Genomic DNA, 22,300 nt, shown 5'->3' with positions numbered 1-22,300 from the left:
AATATAATAATGCACCAACTTAACTTTCTACAAATAAGTACCCCCCCCCAAACACAGGTCACTTTCAGCTTCAAATCAAGAAAACAGTCACTGCTCTGGCCTTGTTTGAAGCGTAGGCAAAGTTTCAGAAGTCAATATTTTAGCAAGTTTCATTAGGCTATAATTGTTACTGGTGGGTATTTCCTTTTAATACGGATTAATGAATGTTTTCACCTTCTGCATTCCAGCAAATTGCCCTTTCTACTGGTGAATTTTTGAGCATTTGGTCTGAAAGCCTGGTTTAACTGGGAAAAGAAGGCAGGGGTAAGGGGGGGAATCCAAACAAACATGTAGTCTTCAGATCTCTCACATATCACCATAGCAATATGATTAAACCACTGACGTTGGTACTTCGGCGACGTTCTAAACCTCCGCCGATGCTGTTTAATGAAAAATGCTTGTTTTTGTCCGTGAAACCATGTTCAAATGAGATAGATTAAAGATGTACAGACTTGAAAGCTTTCAAGAATGAAAAAAGGCAGCCAATGTTAAATTATTACCGTTTATTACACTTAGATGAAATTACATACCCCCCCTCCCCCCCAATAACATTTATGCTTGGTGTTTCATGTGAAATTAGCAAAGACATGAAAACAAATGCTAACCAGCCCAACAATAACACCCCCACCCCCATTAACTACTTCATAGCCACATGCAGTTCAGGCAAGTATCAAAAATTATCAAAAAAAAAAGTAACAGGACAAAATAGTAACTGTATACGCACGTAGGAATGCTTGATGCTCTGCTTGTGCAGTCTTACGGTATCAGTATCAAGCTTATGTGCTCTTTGATCTTGGGGGGTCCTTTCTACCTCGTAAAGTTAAAGAAGAAAGAAAAGTGAAACATGATAACCCGCAACACCAAAAAAAAAAAAAACCCACACAAATGTTGAGTGACAGTACATGGAATGTTTGTTTTTTTTGTTGTTAAATCAGTATGTTCTTGTTTATTAACATGGGAAGCAGATGTCTATTACCTAGACTGCCACGCCTTCTCTGCTTAAAGATTAGGGCTGTTTTTATTTATTTCTTTATTTTTTAAGAATGCTTATAAAAAATTGCAGCTGTGCATAATGAGTATGGCAAAACACTCCAACTCTGTGACCAATGGGCATACAGGATATACAAATGTAAAAAAACAGAACTTGGAGTTGAGAACTTGCCCTCGAGTACACACATCCACACTAATGAGCTCACTATAGCAGACGAGGGTCACTCCCTACCTGCTCCCTCCCCCCAAAAACAACCCCCTACAGACAGATCCCTGGGTGGATTAATGATTGTGACAAGGAAAGGAAGGAGAAAGATGAAGGAAGGAAGAATTAAAGGAGGCAGAAGCTGGATGATTCAGTCATCTCGGTGTGGATGGGATGATGAAAGCCAGATGTCAGGGGAAAGGATGGATGGAGAGGGAGAGAATCAGTTTTCTCTTCCTTCTTCGGTGTCCTCGGCATCACCTTGGTTGTCTGAGGTCCACAGCTGAGGAGGAAAAAGACAATCAGCACCAAAATACTGTACATTTGCCCTGCACTTTAATAGTGTTTTTAAAGATGCTCTCTTGACTTCCTCAGGGTGCACCGTTTACAGCACCAGCAGCGCAAAGGGAGGGCAAGCGCACACCCCTTGAGGAAAACAACACCCTCACCTACCTTGCTAGCCAAATTAATGAACTAAATGAGATCAAAAATCACATGTGCATGAAGTAGCTGGCTACATAACACCTAGTCTCAACATAGCACATGAAATAATACATTTCCAAATGGCTCGGTTTCTTACTCTTCCTAACAAGCAATAATAAGCCTGTACCATTTTATAAATTCTCTCAGCCTGGAGAATCTACAAACTAACCGATACTGTAAGTAAAAGGTCAGAAAACTCACTGTCAGGTTGTCTCGCAGCAGCTGCATGATCAATGTGCTGTCTTTGTAAGATTCTTCATTGAGGGAATCGAGTTCTGCAATGGCCTCGTCAAAAGCCTAAGGGGGAAATAAAAGAAAAGGTTAAAAAAATAAATAAAATAATTGCCACTTCATCTTGGAGCCTCCTCAATATTTTTCTTTAAAAACAGTTAGCCAGCTGTGGCTTCCTGCATCAACTTGATAAATTACTTGAGCTGCGTCTCAGATAGTGGTCTCATACCACGCACTATGTATACTGGCATCCTGTCATTTAGTACAAGAAAGTCCTTTCGCACAACTGTTGTAAACAACCCTGAAGATGCTCAAGTGTGTGGGAGTAAAAATAAGCCCAATCTCTCTCCCTCTCTCAGCATTTTGCTGCCTATACACTCCATTGCTGGCCACTCTGTGCTTCATTTTTTTTTAAATAAATTACAATTCTTATTTTTATGAGACATGCTTTTGTTCGTTTTTATCCACTGAGAAAAGCACTCTTCTTAGATGGCAAAAACCATGTTGCTATGGCAACAGGATTGCTTGATAGTATCTGTCAATACTGTGTGTGTTCTCGCCAAGTGAGATTTAAATTTCATAAAAAAAAAGGTCTATTGATTTGCAGATTGTTAGCAGCTATTAAAAACCCCACCCACCCCACAGGGTTGCAGAAAATTTCTGATTAGACGCCATAATTTGTCACATTCATGACAAACCTGTTAGTGGACTATAGCTAAACTGTCTGGAGGGAGGATTGGTGATTAACATACTGGCTTCAACAAACATTGCAGTTTCAACAAGGCAGAGTGGCGAAATACAAATTGCTTGTATTCAATCAGATCAGCAATTTCCATTAAAAAAAAAAAAAATCAATCCAACCCATTTAAACATGATCAGTACGCATGTATAATAAAAGATTAAACGTAGAACTTTTGCAAAAGGACTTCAGATGTGTGCTAAGTTATTGTAAACCTGTTTCCTCACTGTCCACTTTATTAGGCAGCACCTCAATATTCCAGCTTCAGCAATTTATAGTGAACCAAATAAAGCCGGCAGGAAGCCACGGCAGAGTGCGCGTTCACATCGCGAGCCTGCATTGCGCAACCAGAGGCGTGATGTGTTGCAACAGAGCATCAGTGTCTAGGGTGACGCATCTATGCATTGAAAACATGAAGAGCCCGAGCAGACCAGCAGCAGGGGAACCAAGTGAGGTGCTTTTCTTCACCGTGCACACTTGTACCACTCTTGAGAACAAAGTAGCTGAGCATCTCATGTAACATGTAGCTAGCCTGGCAAGCCAGACTAAATGTGAATATTTAGTCTGGCCTCCATCTGTAGACATTTCTGAAGGGTGGGGGTGGAACAAACCGCTGTCTTTCAAACTGTCTGTGCGTATAGGCCAACGCTCTGACCAATCAGCGCAACAGTGACTGTGACGTAGTCAGAGCGCGCAGTGGGGGAGACCTTGAAATAAATAATTTTTCAAAATGCGTATTAATTAATAAACAGGTTCTAGATATTAAGAAGTTTGGAGATAATGACCACAAGTTTGGAGTCTGTACCACATACTTAACATACACTTATTTTTTTCAAGTGTTTGCTTAAACTGTTTTTGAGAGTTTTTATTTAGTGGTGTTTGGTGAAATAATTTCCCTTAAATTTAAAATAACGGGAAAATAAACAAACAATCAAAAAGTAATGTTTCAAAGCTGTTTATTAATTCTTCGTACTGCACAAACTCGCCCATCCTTTTGGCGACGAGCGGAGCCAGCTGGTAGATCAGACTTTTGCCATAGCCGGTCAGCAAAACAGCGAAAACGTCCTTCTTGAAAAGGAATGAGCGGAGAGCCTCTTCCTGCTCATGTTTCAACGAAAACTCCAAGTCTAATTCTTCTAAAACTGATTCCAAAGCGGAGTCAAACAAGCGCTGTTCACTAGCCGTAGCCATCTTTCCTGTTGTGCTTTCTCCAGCGTCGCGCAGCTTTGTCGTCACTCCTGCAAAAGCCCGCCCAAAGAATCCAAACAAAAACCTTGCGTTGTGATTGGCGGGCACGATTTGATGCCCGGGGTGTTTTTGTTTATATGGTGCGAGGCTAGACCCACTCGCTAGGCTTAAATATTTTTGGCCGCTAGGCGGGTGGGTCTAGTTTACTAGGCTAACATGTAGCCACTTCCGTTGAATAATTTATGTTTCAGGGAAGTAACAGTCTTAACCTTTTTTTTTGGGGGGGGGGACGACTCATGCAAACGTGTTTGTGGGATCAAATACATTGAGAAAGTGAAGCAAGAAGTGATGAGAGGCAGAAAGGTGTGGGGGCATTAGACGCCGTTGTAGACAACGCTGGAATTCACTCATCTCAGGAAGAACGGCAGTGTCAGAAAACATCACACCCCTTTCCCACCGTGCCAGCTGCCCCTTTTACCCGGACACTGATTCTAGCTCCGTTACTACCACCTCTGAGCCGGGACGATTGGAACACCAGACCCCCAGTTCTGCATCCAGACGTTTTATACAGACCACAAGGTGGAATAAAGGTGCAAGATTTTCCCCTTGAACAGGCTGTGAAAAAGTGCTCGAAAAACCTCATGTCCGATTGTCCCAGACAACTAAAGTCTGTGCAAGGACGAGTAAAACTTGAATGGTAATCGTCCGATCGGACGACAAGAGTTAGTGCTGGCAACTTAAGCAACACAGGCGCTAAGAGAGCAGGGATCCAGTCTAAAGTAGCTCGTCTTGTTTCACAGGAAATGCATTAAAAAGTTTAATCAACACAATATACTAGTGCATCTCAAAAAATTAGAATACCATGGAAAAGTTCCTTTTTTTCATAATTTAATTCAAAAAGGTAAACTTTCATATATTCTATATTCATTACATGTAAAGTGAAATATTTAAAGCCTTTTGTTTTAATTTTGATGATTATGGCTTATAGCTCATGAAAATCAGCCAGTATCTCAAATTATTAGAGTATTCCCCAAGATCAATCAAAAAAAGGATTTACAATACAGAAATGTCCAACTTCTGAAAAGTATATTCATTTATACACTCAATACTTGGTTGGGGCTCCTTTACCATGAATTACTGTATCAATGCGGTGTGGCATGGAGGTGATCAGTCTGTGGCACTGCTGAGGTGTTACTGAAGCCCAGGTTGCTTTGATAGTGGCCTTCAGCGTATCTGTATTTTTGGGTCGGCTGTTTCTCATCTTCCTCTTGACAATACCCCATAGATTCTCTATGGGGTTCAGGTCAGGCAAGTTGGCTGGCCAATCAAACACAGTAATATCATGGTCAGCAAACCATTTGGTCGTAGTTTTGGCACTGTGGGCAGGTGCCAAGTCCTGCTGGAAAAGGAAATCAGCATCTCCAAAAAGCTCGTCAGCAGATGGAAGCATGAAGTGCTCTAAAATCTCCTGGTAGATGGCTGTGTTGACCATGGACTTGATAAAATACAGTGGACCAACACCAGCAGATGACATGGCACCCCAAATCATCACAGACTGTGGAAACTTCACACTGGGCTTCAAACACCTTGGATTCTGTGCCTCTCCACTCTTCCTCCAGACTCTAGAACCGTGATTTCCAAATTAAATGCAAAATGCACTTTCATCTGAAAAGAGGACTTTGGACCACTGAGCAACAGTCCATTTCTTTCTCTCCTTAGCCCAGATAAGACACTTCTGACATTGTCTCTGGCTCAGGAGTAGCTTGACATTAGGAATGCGAAAGTTGTAGCCCCTTTCTTGAAGATGTCCGTTCGTGATGGGTCTTGATACACTGACACCAGCCTCAGTCCACTCTTTGTGAAGCTCTCCCAAGTTCTTGAATCAACTTTTCTTGACGATCCTCTCAAGACTGCGGCCATCCCTGTTGCTTGTGCACCTTTTCCAGCCACCCTTTTCAGCAATGACCTTTTGTGGCTTACCCTCCTTGTGGAGGGCATCAGTGATCATCTTCTGGACAAAAGTCAGCAGTCTTCCCCATGATTGTGGTTGTGTGTACTGAACTAGACCGAGAGATACACTGTGTTCATACTGTTTTACTCAAACTCTAAATTAAATATTCTAATATTTTGAGATGGGTTTATGTTTTTGTACTGTATGCCATACTGATTAAAATTAAAACAGAAAAATGCTTGAAACATTTTAGTTTGTGTAATGAGTCTAATATATAACTTTCACTTAAATAACTGATGGAAAATATTGAACTTTTTCACAATATTCTAATTTTTTGAGATGCACTAGTATACACAAGTACAAAAATACTTTAAGGAAATCATTCAAATTTCCTTGTTTCTGGTTAGAATTCATCAAAGTTTGAGTTTACTGGAAAAGTTCAGCTCAGAGGGGTCCACCTAATGACGTAATTATACAGATTGGCTCAGGGTGATGAGGGTCAAGAACATGGTGTGCCAGCAGCGCAGTTGAAGCAGGCAGGTGTCAAACTTGGAACTTTTAGATCACGATTGGAGTTAATAATGAACGAGATCACTGAATAATGTTCCTTACTGCTAACCAGTATATAATTTTTTTAAATTGTTTTTGATGGTTTCATATAATTCAGAATGATCTAATTTTTATTTTCTAAATATTTATCAACATGCCGCCATTGTAGCACGGGAACCTGCGATTGGTGGACAACCGACAAAGGGTGTCTCCCATTGGTTGTAAATCGTGACAAAAATCGGAAACGCATACGGGACCCGCTGATTGGCTCTTCACATACTGAAGCCAAGCGGAGATGCCCGGCGTCTGGTGCTGTTGTCTGAAGAAAACTACAGCCACAAAAGCTCTGCTACCAGATTACTTGGATAATCTTGGTCAGAAAGAAGCGCAGGATAGATATACACGGAAATTACAGTTTATTAGCGGTTATGATCCGTACAAAATTCCTCAAAATGACAGGGCAGATTAATAGCCCAGCATTCGTGTTGGCTACATGCTGGAATATACCTTCTTTTTCCCCGAAAAGACCCGACAGAAGAACTGTTTAAAAAAAAAAAAAAAAAAAATACAGAAGCAAGAAAACCTTTGCGTAAAGACTTTCCCTCTCCCCCGACATCAGCTTTTGGGAACAGGATGTTGTGAAAGCCAAAGCATTTCCTTTCAAAGGGCTTCGACTTGAACTGTGGGCTAGATCTTATTCCCACCCCTCCATGTCTCATCAACCGCAAGGGCATTTAGCTACACAGCTATCTGCACTATCATTTATACACTGATGCTCATTATCGTTAAAACAATATCTGAAGTGTTATTTGTAAAATAAAGTGTATTGCTCTAGACTTTCAAACAATTGTAAGATTTTATTTTAATTTTATCTAGGAGTGGATGGTACAATAATTACAAACGAACAGAATCTGCACATTCCAGTTGTAGCTGTAGTTATATAGGAACTATAATCATTCTTGTAATAATTTCAATAAACGGTTAATGTTCAGTTCCCTCTTCATTTACTCTTGATCCAAAAGCACAACTGAGTCACACAGGTTGACGGGAGTGTAACGGACACTAACAATCTTATCCAAAATAGTTTTTCCTGCCTTAGTTGATTTATTTCTATTTCACATGCGTGCAGCTGGTGTAAACTTCAGTGTGTGTGGGGAACTTTCTTGAGCTGTAGGTTCATTTCTACATTCCGGTTCCACGGTGACATTTTGCACAGGACTGTGTTCCTTTGATAACAGAAAAAGCTCCAGCATTATTATACTCATTCAAAACTCTACAGCTTAATACAGGGGTAATAGCGTTCCGGCGCCGCGCCAGATTTCCGGCGTACCGTGGCTGGGGGGGAAAAAAAAAAAAAAATCTAGTTCGCCCATTGTCCTGTCTCATTCTGAGATGCGCAGATAGACAGTAAAGGGAATTCGCATGATATGGAACTAGTGGGAAAAAAGTGCCGTCACGGCACGGTCTAATTCGTGCCATGACGGCACTTTTTTCCCCACTAGTTCCATATCATGCGAATTCCCTTTACTGTCTATCTGTGCATCTCAGAATGACACAGGACAATGGGCGAACTAGATTTTTTTTTTTCCCCAGCCACGGTACGCCGGAAATCCGGCGCGGCGCCGGAACGCTATCACCCCTGTTAATATACCCAAAATTAATTCCTCTGCTACTAGAACGTTTCATTCTGAATGTGTAAGCATATATTGGTGTTATGGTTTTGCGGATTTATGATAATTATGCTGCTTCACCTATATTTAAAAAAAAAAAAAAAAAAAAAAAAAAAAAACACCCCACTGCATTCTGTCCTGTCCAAAATAAAATAAAGCTCCAGGCAAGTGGAGTTGTTTTTCGGGCAAGTATGTTTTGGGTGCTGCTTGCCCACTGGGCAAGTAAGGCTGATAGAATTTTTTCAAGGATTGAGGGGGTACAGAACAGTGTGAACAAGATCAACTGTGAGCTACTGCTCACTTAACGTATCACCCCCCCATCAGAATGCAAGTGATCAAAGGAATAGACACTTTTTATGAATGTTGACTTCAACAAATAATTAACCCTGAAACAAGTAAAGAGCAGTGTCTCTCCCCAGGGATTTCAAATGGCATCCTAGTAAACTGTCATTTTGCTTCTTGAAATAGCATCAAAATCCACTCTATACGTTTTTCAGTCGGTAAACAGGAAGTTGATGGGCGACAGACCTGAACACAGTATAGAACCCCAAGCTGAAGTTTGGTACCAAGTGGCAATGATTTGTGGTTGCTGAGAAAAAGGACTTTTCGAACAAACACCCAAGAATGTGTGTGTAATGTAATTTTGCATAGTGACAAATGTTGGTGTTTTTGCGTTCGCTACGTACCGTCTTGGCTAGCTTGCAGGCCTGTTCGGGAGAGTTTAGGATTTCGTAGTAGAAGACAGAGAAGTTCAGTGCCAGGCCCAGACGAATGGGGTGTGTAGGCTGCATCTCGGCCTTGCTGATCTCAAACGCGTCCCTGTAGGCTTCTTGCGAATTCGAGATGATCGCTGAAGGTCAAGAAACACAGTTGAGTCTTAAAAGCCATCATGAGTAGTTCAATCCAACATGAACATGCCCATGCCAAAACGATTTACTGTCACATTCAACATGTACATCATGGATACTAAAGTATTCTTAGTGCTCCTGTACTTGGTTGATCTTATAAATTTCTCATCTGAATCGTGTACCATAAAACGCAACAATATTTCAGTCAACAATAAAGAAATGCCATAATCAAGTCTCATGTGTTACCCCCAGTTTTTGTTCTGCATGTGACATAGGGCTGTGCGATATGGGAAAAAAAATGAATATCCCGATACATTTTCTCCATTTCACGATATATCTCTCGATATATTTAAATCTCCTCTAAAGGACCCCATGAAATCTAACTTTTACTCTTGACTGTTTTCACTACAATCCCTGCAGATTAAATAACATTCTTGGTTAACTTTACAGGTGGTTTTCAACAAGACATTTTAAATTTTCATGTTAGTGATTAATCACAATTGAATTGAAATAAGACTATTTTTATTCAACAAAGATGTAGCACAAACTGCAAAAACAATATTGAAAATTGCAACAAAGGGGCAACACAATACAGAGCTGCTCAGAGCTCAAACCAATAAAGTGCAAGCTCAACACTGAGAAAGACATTTAGCCTAAATAAGAAAAGTGCTCATTCATTAAATTATTTTTAAAAATAGATCTCCAAGCTATTAACCTGACTACTGAGAACCACTGGAACATTCACAATAGAGAGAGAGATTGAGGGAGAGAAGAGAGAGATCTGCAAAACATCATTTTTCTCTTTGCACACTTTTGAACTGAATGTTTTCCGGCTCTGCCTCTCAGATGTGTATAATTCCGGTATTGCCTTCTCTGTAAAACGTCTGCGACCAGGCAACTCATGTTTGGGATCGAGTGTGTTTAGTAATTTTTGGAAGCCTGCTTTTTCCACTATACTAATTGGGATCATGTCTTCGGCAATGAAGTTAGTGATTGCATCCGTTATAGCTCTCCATCTCTGACTCGGTTTCTCATATGGGGTGGCTTTGGAGAACGAGGCCGCTATGGTCATTTGTTTAGCTTGTGGGCAAGTAGTTCGGAGTTTAAGAGACTCTTCATACTGTACCGGGTGAGTTTTCAGGTGATGGAACATATTTGTAGTGCTGCTGCCTTTCATGATGACAGGTTTTTTTGCACACTTTACAAATTGGCATTTGCTGTTCCACGTCCTCCTTGCGATATCCAAAAAAAAAAAAAAGCCACATGACTGACCCCTTACTAGTTCTTTTAGGAACCAATTCGTCCACTTCCATTTTTAAATTTGTCGCTGAAATTGGCAGAGCTTACACGGTAGCCTATGCAACACCAGCAATTGCATGAACCGAGTCAGCGCTATAAACCGAAACTAGAAAATCTTCCCACTGGCAGTGTTGCCAGATACTGCTGACGTTTTCCAGCCCAAAATATGTTCAAACCCCGCCAAAACGCACTTAAAACCGCACAACTGGGAGGGAAACCGCCCAATCTGGCAACACAACCGAAACTAGAAAATCTTCCCGGAAGTTCCTTTCAGCACCGAGATGTCGCCCGGGATTGGTTGGCGAGTGTGTGATGTTATTGTTTTTTTTATCCTTAGGCAGCCTCTCACGTTACTGCCTGAGGGACAGGGAGAAAACCACCGGAAAAGGTTTTAAACAAACGCAACAAACATGAAACAAACGCAAATCGGAAGATGACCATAAAATACTCAATAGTTACGATATAATTTTATGTATCTCTCACAGAATTTTCGGAGATATATCGAGTATATTCGATATATCGCACAGCCCTAATGTGACATTCAAAAAAAGAAAGCAAAACATTCTTGGGGGGGGGGGGGGGGGGGGCACTGACCGTAAAGCAGTTCAAACAAGCCAGCCCACAACTATATACAGATCAGGCATAACATTATGACCACTGACTAGTGAAGTGAACAACACTGATCCATCTCATTACAATGGCACCTGTCAGAGGGTGGGAAATACAGTATTAGGCAGCAAGAGAACATTAAGAACTGACTCTGTTGGAAGCAGAGGGGAAAAAAAAAAAAAAAAAAAAACACCGGGCAAGCGTCAGGATCCGAGCGACTTTGACAAGGGCTAAATTGTGATGACAAGATGACTAGGTCTGAGCATCCTATGGTTAGTACTGGCTAAAACAAAAGGTGTCAGTATTAAATTTTTCAGCAATTTGTGCTACAGTAGCTCTTCTGTTCTTTTGGATTGGACCATAGGGATAGCCTTCATGCCCCATGCAAACCAATGAGCCTTCGACACTCATGACCCTGTCGCCGGTCCACCGGTTTCCCTTCCTTGGACCACTTTTGGTCGGTACCAACCACTGCATACCAGGAACACCCCACAAGATGTGCCATTTTGGAGATGCCCAGACCCAGTCATCCAGCCATCACAATTTGGCCTTTGTTAAAGTCACTCAGATCCTTACACTTGCCCATTTTTCCTGCTTCCAACACATCAACTTCAAGAATTGACTCTTCTCTTGCTGCCTAATATATCCCACCCCTTGACAGGTGCCATTATAATGAGAATTCGTGCAATTCACATCACTTGTCAGTGTTCATAATGTTACATCTAATCATTCTATGTCCTGCAGTTTTAGGGAACTGCTTTAAGTCCGTTACATTCATACTTTTGTTCAACTCTCTACTGGTTTAAATTCTACTATGACTTACACTTGAGATATCTTATTTTGTGTCACATTTTCTAATCTTGAAAGAAAAACAAAGATACACTAATCTCATGTGGAGGCATTTTCTTTTCTGAATGCCATATTAAATGACCTTCAGCTGTATTCAACTGGAGTGTAAAAAAAAAAATCCATGGAATTTTGTTTCTGTGCATCTTTACTGGGTTTGTGGCAAGTCAGGGCAAGTATCTGAGATCAGATCTGAAACTATGAAATATCCTAAATATTTGATTTTGCGATGCGTTTTGCTTGAAAGTCACCACCTTCTCTTGCTAGTTTAGCCAAATGTCAAAAGCATATTTGTTGATCAGTGATACTATGGTTTATGATGCCCATCTTCATTACAGTACTGACAAAGGACGTTTCAGTGAAATTATTCCAGGCTGCAGATGCAGGAATCTGGCATTGAGCGGTTCACATTATAAACCAGACTTGTAGTACTCGAGTCCAGACTCGAGCATTAACTGCATTCGGACTTGTCGACTGGAGACGAGGACCGATTTTTTCTTTATTTTTCATAACATGCCATAATAATTTGGCATATTTGTATCTACATTAATTTTTATACTAATTTTGTGCAAGAGAATGCATATTCACCTGTTCATATGTCATGTTCAGGAACAAACTAATGGCCCTTTTCCACTACCCTTTTTCAGCTCACTTCAGCTCGCTTCAGCTCACTTCAGCCCGACACGGCTCGCGTTTCGACTACCAAAAACCAGCACGACTTGGCTCGCTTCAGCCCTGCTTAGCCCCTAAAACTCGCACGGTTTTGGAGTGGGGCTGAAGCGAGCCAAGCCGTGCCGAGTGAGGTTGGGGGCGTGAGCAGACACTCCCCTGTGCACTGATTGGTGAGGAGGCGTGTCCTCACATGCCCACACACGCCCCGCGAGCGCGCTGGGATCTGTAAACACCGTAAACCCGGAAGAAGAAGAATTACGAATTACGAGAATTTCTGAAGCCTTATGCGCCTCGCCTCATCTATACGCTCTTGCCAGTATCTGTTGGCGATGTCGGTGACAACAAGCCACAGCACCAAGACCAGCAACACTAACGACTCCATGTCCTCCATGTTTATTGTTTACTATCCGGGTCGTGAGACTACCGCTTAAAGGATCACTGAATCAGTGACATACAGAGCATCGTGGACGAGTTCGCGGAGCGCAAGGCTCGCCGTATGCCCTTCAAATAATGCGCGCAGTAGGCTATTGATGTTTTATTATGAGCCATGTACAGTATGTCGCCTAATATTTTTTTGTTTCTGAGTTACATGTTCGTTTGAAGGACTTAATGTACAAAATAACATAGTTGCACCCCGTAGTGTTGAAATTGGTAAACACAGTGCATTCAGTGAGGTTTGCACCGCCCTCCTTTTATTTCTGACTCTTCCTGTCAACGTTGCAACCTCTGAGCGCTCATTCGTATGCCCTTCAAATAATGTGCGCAGTATAGGCTATTGATGTTTTATTATGAGCCATGTACAGTATCCTAATGTTTTTTGTTTCTGAGTTACATGTTCGTTTGAAGGACTTGATGTACTAAATAACATAGTTGCACCCGGTAGTGTTGAAATTGGTAAACACCGCAGTTGCGGACATTTTGTAGCCTAAAATGATGTTATGATAAGCTTTGATAAAGGGCCCGGTCATTTGCCCCGCCCCCGGCCCGGCTCTGACTTGTTCCGCCACTGTCACTGATGTCACTGTTTGCGCTGCTTAACGACATCACGTGACGTCCACCCACTTTCGCTAACTCCACCCAATGTGTCCACCCACTTCCAGCCAGCACGGTTCAGCGCGGTTGTAGTCGAAATGCAACTCCAACAGCCCCGCTCAGCTCGACTCAGCACGGCTCAGCCGCGTTTGTAGTGGAAAAGCGGCATAACACTAATGGCTAGGGGTCAACCGATAATCGGCCTGGCCGATATATCGGGCCGATATTCTGCATTTTTAGGGTTATAGGTATCGGCCATAATTTCCACCGATATGCCGATAACATGCCTTTTTGCAGCCATTTCGTTCCTAACGCGACTGTCACTGCACGTCCTTTCCTGCACTCGCCTCTCTGAGTTCAAGAACACGGTCCCGCCCACCACAACATCTGATTTGTTTGGCACAAGGGATACAGCCAATCAACACGCGTAGCTGAACGCTGTGAACTGTTTCAAGGCGGCCGTATGGGCACTCAGGCAGAAGCAGATCCCACTTCAAGGTAAGGACACGCTGCTTTTGCCGCAATAAGTCACAAACACACAAGTTGCAAAAGCACAACATTATATATGTTTACATTCTTCATCTACTACTCGTTAAAATTGTCCATTTGCATCTGTGTAGCCAGGCAAACTTAGCTTACGGAAGGAAGCACTTGAATTAGCCTACAACCAACTAGTCTCGCTGAAACTACATGTAATGTTGTCCATAGGCTGCAGTCATTTTTAAATCCCCGTCTGGAAACGTTGTGAATGTGTCAGTAGTTCTACTCGAACAGTAGAATGACAGCCATACAGAGAGGTGGTCAAGGGAAGACAAAATAAAACGTAGTGTTTGTGCTCTGTAGGCTAGCGCAAGCCTACTGGCTATTTGTTATGGTGATGAGTAAACTTCATGACGTGACTCGTGCTCAGAAAGCGCATTGCACTTGTATGTTAGGTAACTTTATAAAGCGCTATTTGAACATTTAAACAAGCCAGGTGTGATATGGTGCTAGTAGGGTATGTAATACTGTTGTTACATAATAGGGAGTGATGGCCTACTTTATATGTTTGATTTTACTTTTTAAAAAATGCTGCAGGCAGCTCCCTACACTTGATTTTGTTATTTAAAAACTACTTGGAGTTGGTAAGTCTTACTTCGTTCTTAGTGTAAAAGAATCCAGAGTGTATTTTCATTTATTTTCCACTGAAAATGGTGAGCTGTAATATAGTAGGGAGTGATTTATTTTTTTATTGGTGAATATTTTATTATTTTATTTCTCATTTTATTCTAACTCATGTTTGACTTTATTGTACAAATGCTGCTGGCATCTCCCTGCACAAAACTTCATGTTCAATTTTACAATTAAACATACATTTCATGGATATGAAGGTCTGTGTCAGTGTGTGCTATGTTTAATTTCATGTGAATTATAATGTTTACATTTATCGGTTGCACATATCTGTTATCGGCATCCCAATTCCATAATAATCGGTATCGGCCCTGAAAAAAAAAATATCCGTCGATCCCTACTAATGGCGCTAAATTGCCTGGACTGTCTGCTTTGCTTATACAGACTTCTTGTGCAGTGGGGGAAGAAAAATTGCACTGCTATGGCGAGATGACGGAGACAACCTCGAACTTCAATTGCCATTTGGCAAGACTCCACCCAGAGAAATAAGGGACACGCAACGTTCATTGCTCTGTTGATAGCGAGGCTTGCTTGCTGACTGATGAACTAGTTAGTGTTAACCCTCTCTCATGTTATTTGCCCTGTTGATAGTGGGCAGGGCTTGCTGAGCGATCAACAAGCTTTTTCTGTAGCCTATGAACTAAAATGGGGCAGTCGAGCAGTAACGCTAGTCCAACACAGTAGCAGAGACGATTTCACATAAATGCAGGCAACAGCCACCGTCAAGTGGTGCGGGTGGAGTCTTGTTCTCGGACTCGACTCAATTTTTCTTTAATGCAGGGGTGATAGCGTTCCGGCGCCGCGCCGGATTTCCAGCGTACCGCGGCGCTGGAAAAAAAATAATAATAATCTAGTTCGCCCATTATCCTGTGTCATTCTGAGATGCGCAGATAGACAGTAAAGGGAACGAATTCCCTTTACTGTCTATCTGCGCATCTCAGAATGACACAGGATAATGGGCGAACTAGATTTTTTTTTTTTTCCGGCGCCGCGGTACGCCAGAAATCTGGCGCGGCGCCGGAACGCTATCACCCCTGTTAATGACTTGGACTTGAACACTGGGGACTCAGACTCGAGGTTTAGTGACTTGACTACAAGACTAGAACAAATGGAATGACAGTCACCATTTATATGGGTATCATGATCCCATTTTTATTGTAAATCAGAGTCTCATTCCTAGCAGTATTAGTGTCCATGGACCCAATTAAAGGAAAAACTAGATGAAATCAATAGTAAATCTAAAAGGATTTTAAAATATCAAATTTTAAACAAGGAGACTGGCGGATACAGCAATACTGCATCAGCAAACAGTGCATTCATGAAACCCGGCAACTAAACATGCTTCAAGAAATCTCCTCAAATTTTTGCTGACCAATCTTATTTTCATATGACATGACACATGCTAAAGCAGTAAAAGCATAATATTTGGTGAAAGCTGAGCTGAATTAATATTCGGTGGAGCCAGGGAGCTAGAACATGTGTTCCCCACACTACAATTTCAAAAACGTGTAAAACCACAATCTGTGCATTATATTCGCATGCGCTGGTGGAGCCAATGCAAACGCCGCACGGCCCAAAATAGCAACAGGGCTTCCTGCACAGGAAAGTCACCTAGAACCTGATAATTTTTAAGAAGCTGCAAAACTTGACATCAAACCAAGCTTACTTGTACAACACAACCAGTCAGTAGTGAAAGCTCACTGGGAGTCTTCCAGTGAAACACCATTTTGTGCTTTGAAAGTCGAATAATCAGATTACAAAAGGCCAAAGAACACTAAAAATATTAAAACTGCAAGACATGATTGAGAACCTGCATCGGTAACGTAAACATGTACACTTTTTCGTCAACTGTCAAATCTGACAAAAATCCAAATGGAACCAAATACGCCTCAGAGATTCATAATCTAACCGATAACAGAATGAAAGAATGAGCTCATTATTCCCCATCCTGGTGAATACAATCGACAGCTTGTTTTAGAAATGGATTAACCCTCTGGGGTCTGAGGCTATTTTCTGGCACTAATGATTTTGTCGTCAATTTCAACAAACCTAAGCAGTATTTTCAAAGTCATATGACTTTTGTATTCAGCACAAGTTCAGCTACAACAATATCTACGTAGGATGTAGGTCATGATCATACTTAATAAAAAACAAAAATGACATTGTAAAAAGCTGTTTTAGAATGGTGTTGGAATGCGTGAAAAAAAAACATGACCCTACCCATTGTGACGAAGCGTTTGGGTCACTTGAGGAGATCCTGTTCAGTCTTAGGAATGTATCAAGCACAAAAACTCAAATCTGCTCCATTGATTTGGACAATTAACAGGCCATCAAAAAAACATGTACCCTATTGTTTTGGGAGTGGGGAGGGGTACTCAATGAGAAGAGTAAAAAATTCCATTCAATGAAAAGAGTGAAAACCCCCTCCCACTGCCAACTCAATCCCATCAGATTAACTCTTAATCCCATCAGGTCAAGTGATAAACGGTTTGTCGCAATAGGTAAGGTCATGTTTTTTTTTTTTTTCCACACATTCCAACAGTTCTAAAAAAGCTTCTCTATTCAGTGTAGGGATGTTAACCGATGACCGTTTGACCGATGGTTGACCGAATCAACGTCAACCGGTTAAATTTTTTTTGGTTGTTGGTTAAAAAAAAAAAAAAACCATCGTTTTGAAGCTGCTGATTTTGGAGCGGAGAACTGGAATTCTGTGTTGTAAACGCTTGGGGCATGCCATGCGGTGTAAGGACGACAGCTGACAAATCAGAAACACCCATTCAGTCATGTCCCGCCCTCCCACCCCAGTTGAAGACAGCTGCCACTCGGCGAAAGAAAAGTCTCGGTGTTGGATTACATTTTACTACGATGTTAACCAGGTACGTCACATCAAGGAAATTCTTGACTATCAAAGAAAACGAACACGGTGCATGGATTACATTTTACTACGATGTTAACCAGGTACGTCACATCAAGGAAATTCTTGACTATCAAAGAAAACGAACACGGTGCATGAATGAAGTAGATGGTTGATTAGTCTGGTGAATATTAAGGTCAACGTAATAATAATAATAATAATAATAATACACAAGATCTGAACTAAAACCTGGTTACTCACTGATGTTACTTAGCATCAGACAGTTGCTATATTAGCTTAGCGGCTAATCAGCTCAGCTCCAGCTATCCCATTCCCAATGGCTGTGCACAATTGGTCCTGCCTTGGCCAGTGCATTCTGAAAGTATGTTTCGGTCTGTAGCCAACAATGCATGTTATTGCAGATCATCTCTCTCCACACAAACTAAAGGCGCAGATGCCGACTTTTGGAGGGAAGGGGAGAGAATGAAATGACAGCGGTGTCTGGAGGGGGAGTGAAACGCAGCTTTTATGTCTGTGAGCCAAGTCAGTGACTGCTTCAGAGCAACTTCAATACCATGCTGATATTGGTAACGGCGTTATAACGATTATAGCTAATTAATTAGATTACCCGGTGTTATAACAGCCTTTATTTTAACGCCATTATTCCCATCACTGAATGTTATGTACTTCTAGCACTTGACTTTATTTTCAACACCATCATGGCCAACTGAAACTGTCTCTAAGCTGGAGCCATTTGTCCTCCGCTCCAATACAAACCCCTCGACATAAGTGCCGCGTTTGACTAAATGTTTCGCGCTGTAGAAAAGGTAATGTGAGTGGAGGGCAGCGACTGGGACTGAATGTGCGGATGCTCACGGTTAGATTTAGAATAGATTCTAATAATTCCAATTCTAGAATTTTAAACTCATAGGTTAACCGACTAACTGGCTAATGAGGCTCGGTGGTCGGTCAAGATTTTTTTTTTAGTTTGCGCCATCCCTAATTCAGTGCATCTTGAAATTAAACTCTTATACTGTTTCTCAATTCAGAGCCACAACTAACTCTGTTACACAATCCAATTTTGCTCCCACTCCAAATTTTACTCCCTAAACTCAAAATACAGCAAATTTGAGGAAAATACTGTTAACTCTGGAAAAATTGCTCAGTCATTTTTCCTGTGTATGCACTACAGCGCACGCATATCAACCGATATGCTCGTATGAAATATTTACACTTACTCGACTTGATCTACGGCTGGATCGAGTCGAAGAGCAAAAGGACACTGCTCATCAGCGTCACAGCTCTCAAGATTGAACTGAATCGCTGTCCTCAATCATCTGAAGCACCATCTCGGAACAAGTTTTACCGCCAAACAGGTAGCCTAAACTACAGCTGACAGATTTTATCCTGTTCACAGTGGGCATTCCCACCGCAAAAGAAACCAATCAAAACTGAAATAATTAAAGTAATTATCATTCCATTACCATGTGAATAGTTTTTTATGAATGCGCAAGTGGGCACTCTGACTCAGGCATGACTGAATAAGGTGGCAAGTTGTGTGTTTCATATAATTTAGGTAATTTAAAAAAAAAAAAAAAAAGGCAATGGGCACATAGGAAAGTGTAAAGTTTGTCAATATGCTCATCATGCTTGTATGATAAAAACTCAAGATATTAATCTAAACAAGTTTCACAAGCAGAGCTCGACCCCAGAGGGTTAAATAACTCCCAGAATTTCCTCAACCCTCAGATGGATCAATAGTCTTTGCACTGGCTCATCAGATAACACCAGAAACACAACACAAAGCTACATGTAATTAAACAGCAATGCATGATATTTGAGTATATCTCATATCAGATATCAGGTAATTTTTTAGTAGGTAATTCTACTCAAAAAAAAAAAAAAAAATTATATATGATGGAGGAGATTGATGTTTTAAACATGACAAGGGTTCAAAAAAAGAAAAATGACACCCAGATCAACAAGCTAAATAAATTCTGACTGCATTAAGGGTTGTTTTACAATCAGGGTACAAAGCTTGTGTCACAGGGCTCCAAAATTCAAATTGATTCAAACTGGTTCTTGTACCAGTTTTTAAGTGAAGGACAAGTTACAGAACAGATATCAGGTAATTTTTTGACGTGTATGGCAGTTTCGTGTAATCTGCTATAAGCAGGCTTTCGTCTAAACGGGGGAACAGGGGCGCTGCGCCCTCTTACCGACTCCGTGAAAACATCCCAGCAACACTACGTGACGATGTGTCTGATCATCAAATACGTTATAATTGCTCCAAAAAAATTCCAATCATAGTAGATACACCGCCAGACGGTGCAAAAACAATCCGAATTGGCGTTTTCCAGACTGAGGCGCCATGTTTAGTTGTTTACTTGTCGCGGCTGCTCTCGCGAGATTTGACATGGGTTACATACAAGGTCAGCTGACTTGTAGAGCGAGAGTTCTCGAGACTGAATGACCTTTCACCCACCGGCGCGGGAGCTTTGGACAGTAGTTGTTCGCGAGTTGTTTTTGTTGACACTTGGGCATTTAAAGATGTCATCCCGCGGCACGAAACGGAAGAAAGCCAAAGACTGTCCGGGGCAGAAGATGATTACTTTCTTTTTCAATGTTGACAGACAATTTGTTACAATTTCCCTCTCAGATAGCCTCAGAATGTCCCATTGGAGCATTTTTCAAAGGCTTTGCACGGTGGGGGGACAACCGGCACCCCCCCTCGCCATGGTGAGCGCCCTCATACTAAATTTTTCTAGAAAAAACCCTGATAAGATAAAGAAAAGTAGCAAAAATGTTATCAAAGACTCCGTCAAAAATGAAGTGATTCTCGGAGAGGACATTTTTTGACAATTCAGAATCCACTACTTCCACAGTGCTTTTAAATATAAGGCTGTAAGTTTTGTGTGTTAGTTGTCTAATATTTATGTCCCAATATCTTGACCAAATTTTAGGATGAAAATAATTTTAGATATGTTATTTTATATTGAAAAATTAGCTGTCTCGGAGAGGACTTTTTTTTTGACTCAATTACATACCAATTTGATCAAAATAGTCTGAAAACTTCCTGGCATTCAACATTAAAACTTAACTACGTTTCCAATGATATGGAACCAAATATTTGTTTTATGGTATAAAGAATGATTTAAGTACATCCCTTTTAGAGCTACCTGTGGTCAAAAAAGCACTTTTTCTAAATGACACGTAATTTTGCGAAATATGACGTATTGCCTGCCATACATTCACCAAAAATAACATTAATCACCAAATTTTTTTTGCATGGTAAATAGAGCTATCACAGGGCTACAATAAACAACCAAGTTTATTTAGTCAAGACTTTTGATATTGAAGACGATAAGTGTTAAATGTGATTTTTAGCTTGCGTACCCTGATTGTAAAACAACCCTTAACAATTCAAACTCATGCTTGAGTCTGTGCTCCATCTTTAATTTCAGGCCATAATGGTTTGGAGACAGACACAGACACTTTGACCCATGGCAGAAGAATAGCTGTGAAATGTCCTCGATGCTTCACCACCACATGATGTCCCATAAACTTCCTGGAACAGGAAGGCAGTTAGTCTGTGTGACTCCATATTCACAAAAAGACGAGATGATTCAACAGAATTCACTTTACTGGAAGGCAAAAACGTGACTCACATGACTGCATTTACCATCCGCATTAAAACGTACACACAGTACCAGCCAAAAGTTTGGACACCCCTAATTCAGTGTTTTTTTTTCCCTCTGTTTATTAAGACACTTCATGTCTTAAAGTAACGATGGATGTCATTTCTCTTTACTTAGTTGAGCGGTTCTTGACATATCGATTACTACAGCTGTGGAATAGGGCTATTTACTTTTTTTTTATCTCAAACACATTAAGGCGGCATAAAATTTCACTAACTTTCGATGAGGCACACCTGTTCATTGAAAAGCTTTCCAGGTGACTACCTTGTGAAGCTGGTTAAATGCTATACAGCCGTTTGATTTCATAAAACTGGTGAAATTTAGTTCCCGCTGAAATTTGGTCATTGTGATGTTTATTTCTGCAATATCTCCAAAAAAGGCCATTCTGTGGCTGAGAAATTATTCAATTTGAGGGGATTCCTGAGCAAATGTGCATGAAATCGCCCGCTTCGCTCAGTCAAGCAGACAGAGCAAGTCCAGCGTGCGCATTTTGGTTTTACGGCAGCCGGCATCCACAGCGTTGCATTACTGCCATCTACAGGTTTACTTTGACCGTGTACTGACAGTGACATCATTCTGTCACTAAACGAACAGCTGATCACACTGAGGTGCTTGCTGACCGCCGATACTTATTAGTCTGGTCCTGCGTTTCCTTTCCTTCGTAACGTAACATCTTTTCTTCTCGCTTTGTTACTGTAGCTGGTTTTTCATGTTTTATTCATGTCCATTTTTCTCTCCGGTTTCAAATTTGTATCCCACAATGCCTTGCGCGAACAGGGAAAGCCCACCACGTGATGCATGACGTAGTATCTTAAATTGGGTCATAGTGAAGGAAAAAAATAATGGAGAATTAAATGTTGTATGGGGGGGGGGGGGGGGAGACAACTAATAAAATTGGAAGTCTGTGATTTGAATTCAGTAATTTTCGGTCCTCATCTCGTCTTCATCCGCTTATCCCGGGCTGGGTCATGGAGGCAGCAGTCTGAGCATGGAAGCCCAAACTTCCCTCTCCCCAGACACCTCGGCCAGCTCTGCGGGAAGAACACCAAAGTGTTCCCAGGCCAGCCGAGACACATAGTCCCTCCAGCGTGTCCTGGGTCTTCCCTGGGGCCTCCTCCCGGGGGGGACATGCCTGGAACACCTCCCCAGGGAGGCGTCCAGGAGGCATCCGAAAGAGATGCCCGAGCCACCTCAGCCGATTCCTCTCGATGTGGAGGAGCAGCGGCT

General features: G+C 41.4%; 1 protein-coding gene across 1 annotated transcript in view; it reads right to left on the bottom strand.

The window, feature by feature from the left end:
• Positions 1 to 1,309: 1,309 nt before the first annotated feature.
• The window catches only part of ywhabl (tyrosine 3-monooxygenase/tryptophan 5-monooxygenase activation protein, beta polypeptide like), a 48,373-nt gene continuing 27,382 nt past the window's right edge, over positions 1,310 to 22,300 (bottom strand). Inside the window, exons 4-6 of the mRNA XM_060921249.1 lie at positions 8,732 to 8,895; positions 1,919 to 2,014; positions 1,310 to 1,517 (exon numbers count right to left, since the gene is read on the bottom strand). Coding sequence (XP_060777232.1) covers positions 1,458 to 1,517; positions 1,919 to 2,014; positions 8,732 to 8,895 — 320 coding nt within the window. The 3' untranslated portion in view covers positions 1,310 to 1,457. The remainder of the gene's footprint in view (positions 1,518 to 1,918; positions 2,015 to 8,731; positions 8,896 to 22,300) is intronic.

The sequence above is a fragment of the Neoarius graeffei genome, chromosome 5 (assembly GCF_027579695.1).
Source record: "Neoarius graeffei isolate fNeoGra1 chromosome 5, fNeoGra1.pri, whole genome shotgun sequence".
Lineage (NCBI taxonomy): Eukaryota > Metazoa > Chordata > Actinopteri > Siluriformes > Ariidae > Neoarius > Neoarius graeffei.
Note: the sequence above shows the minus strand (reverse complement) of the source record. Positions and strands in the feature narration are given on the sequence as shown.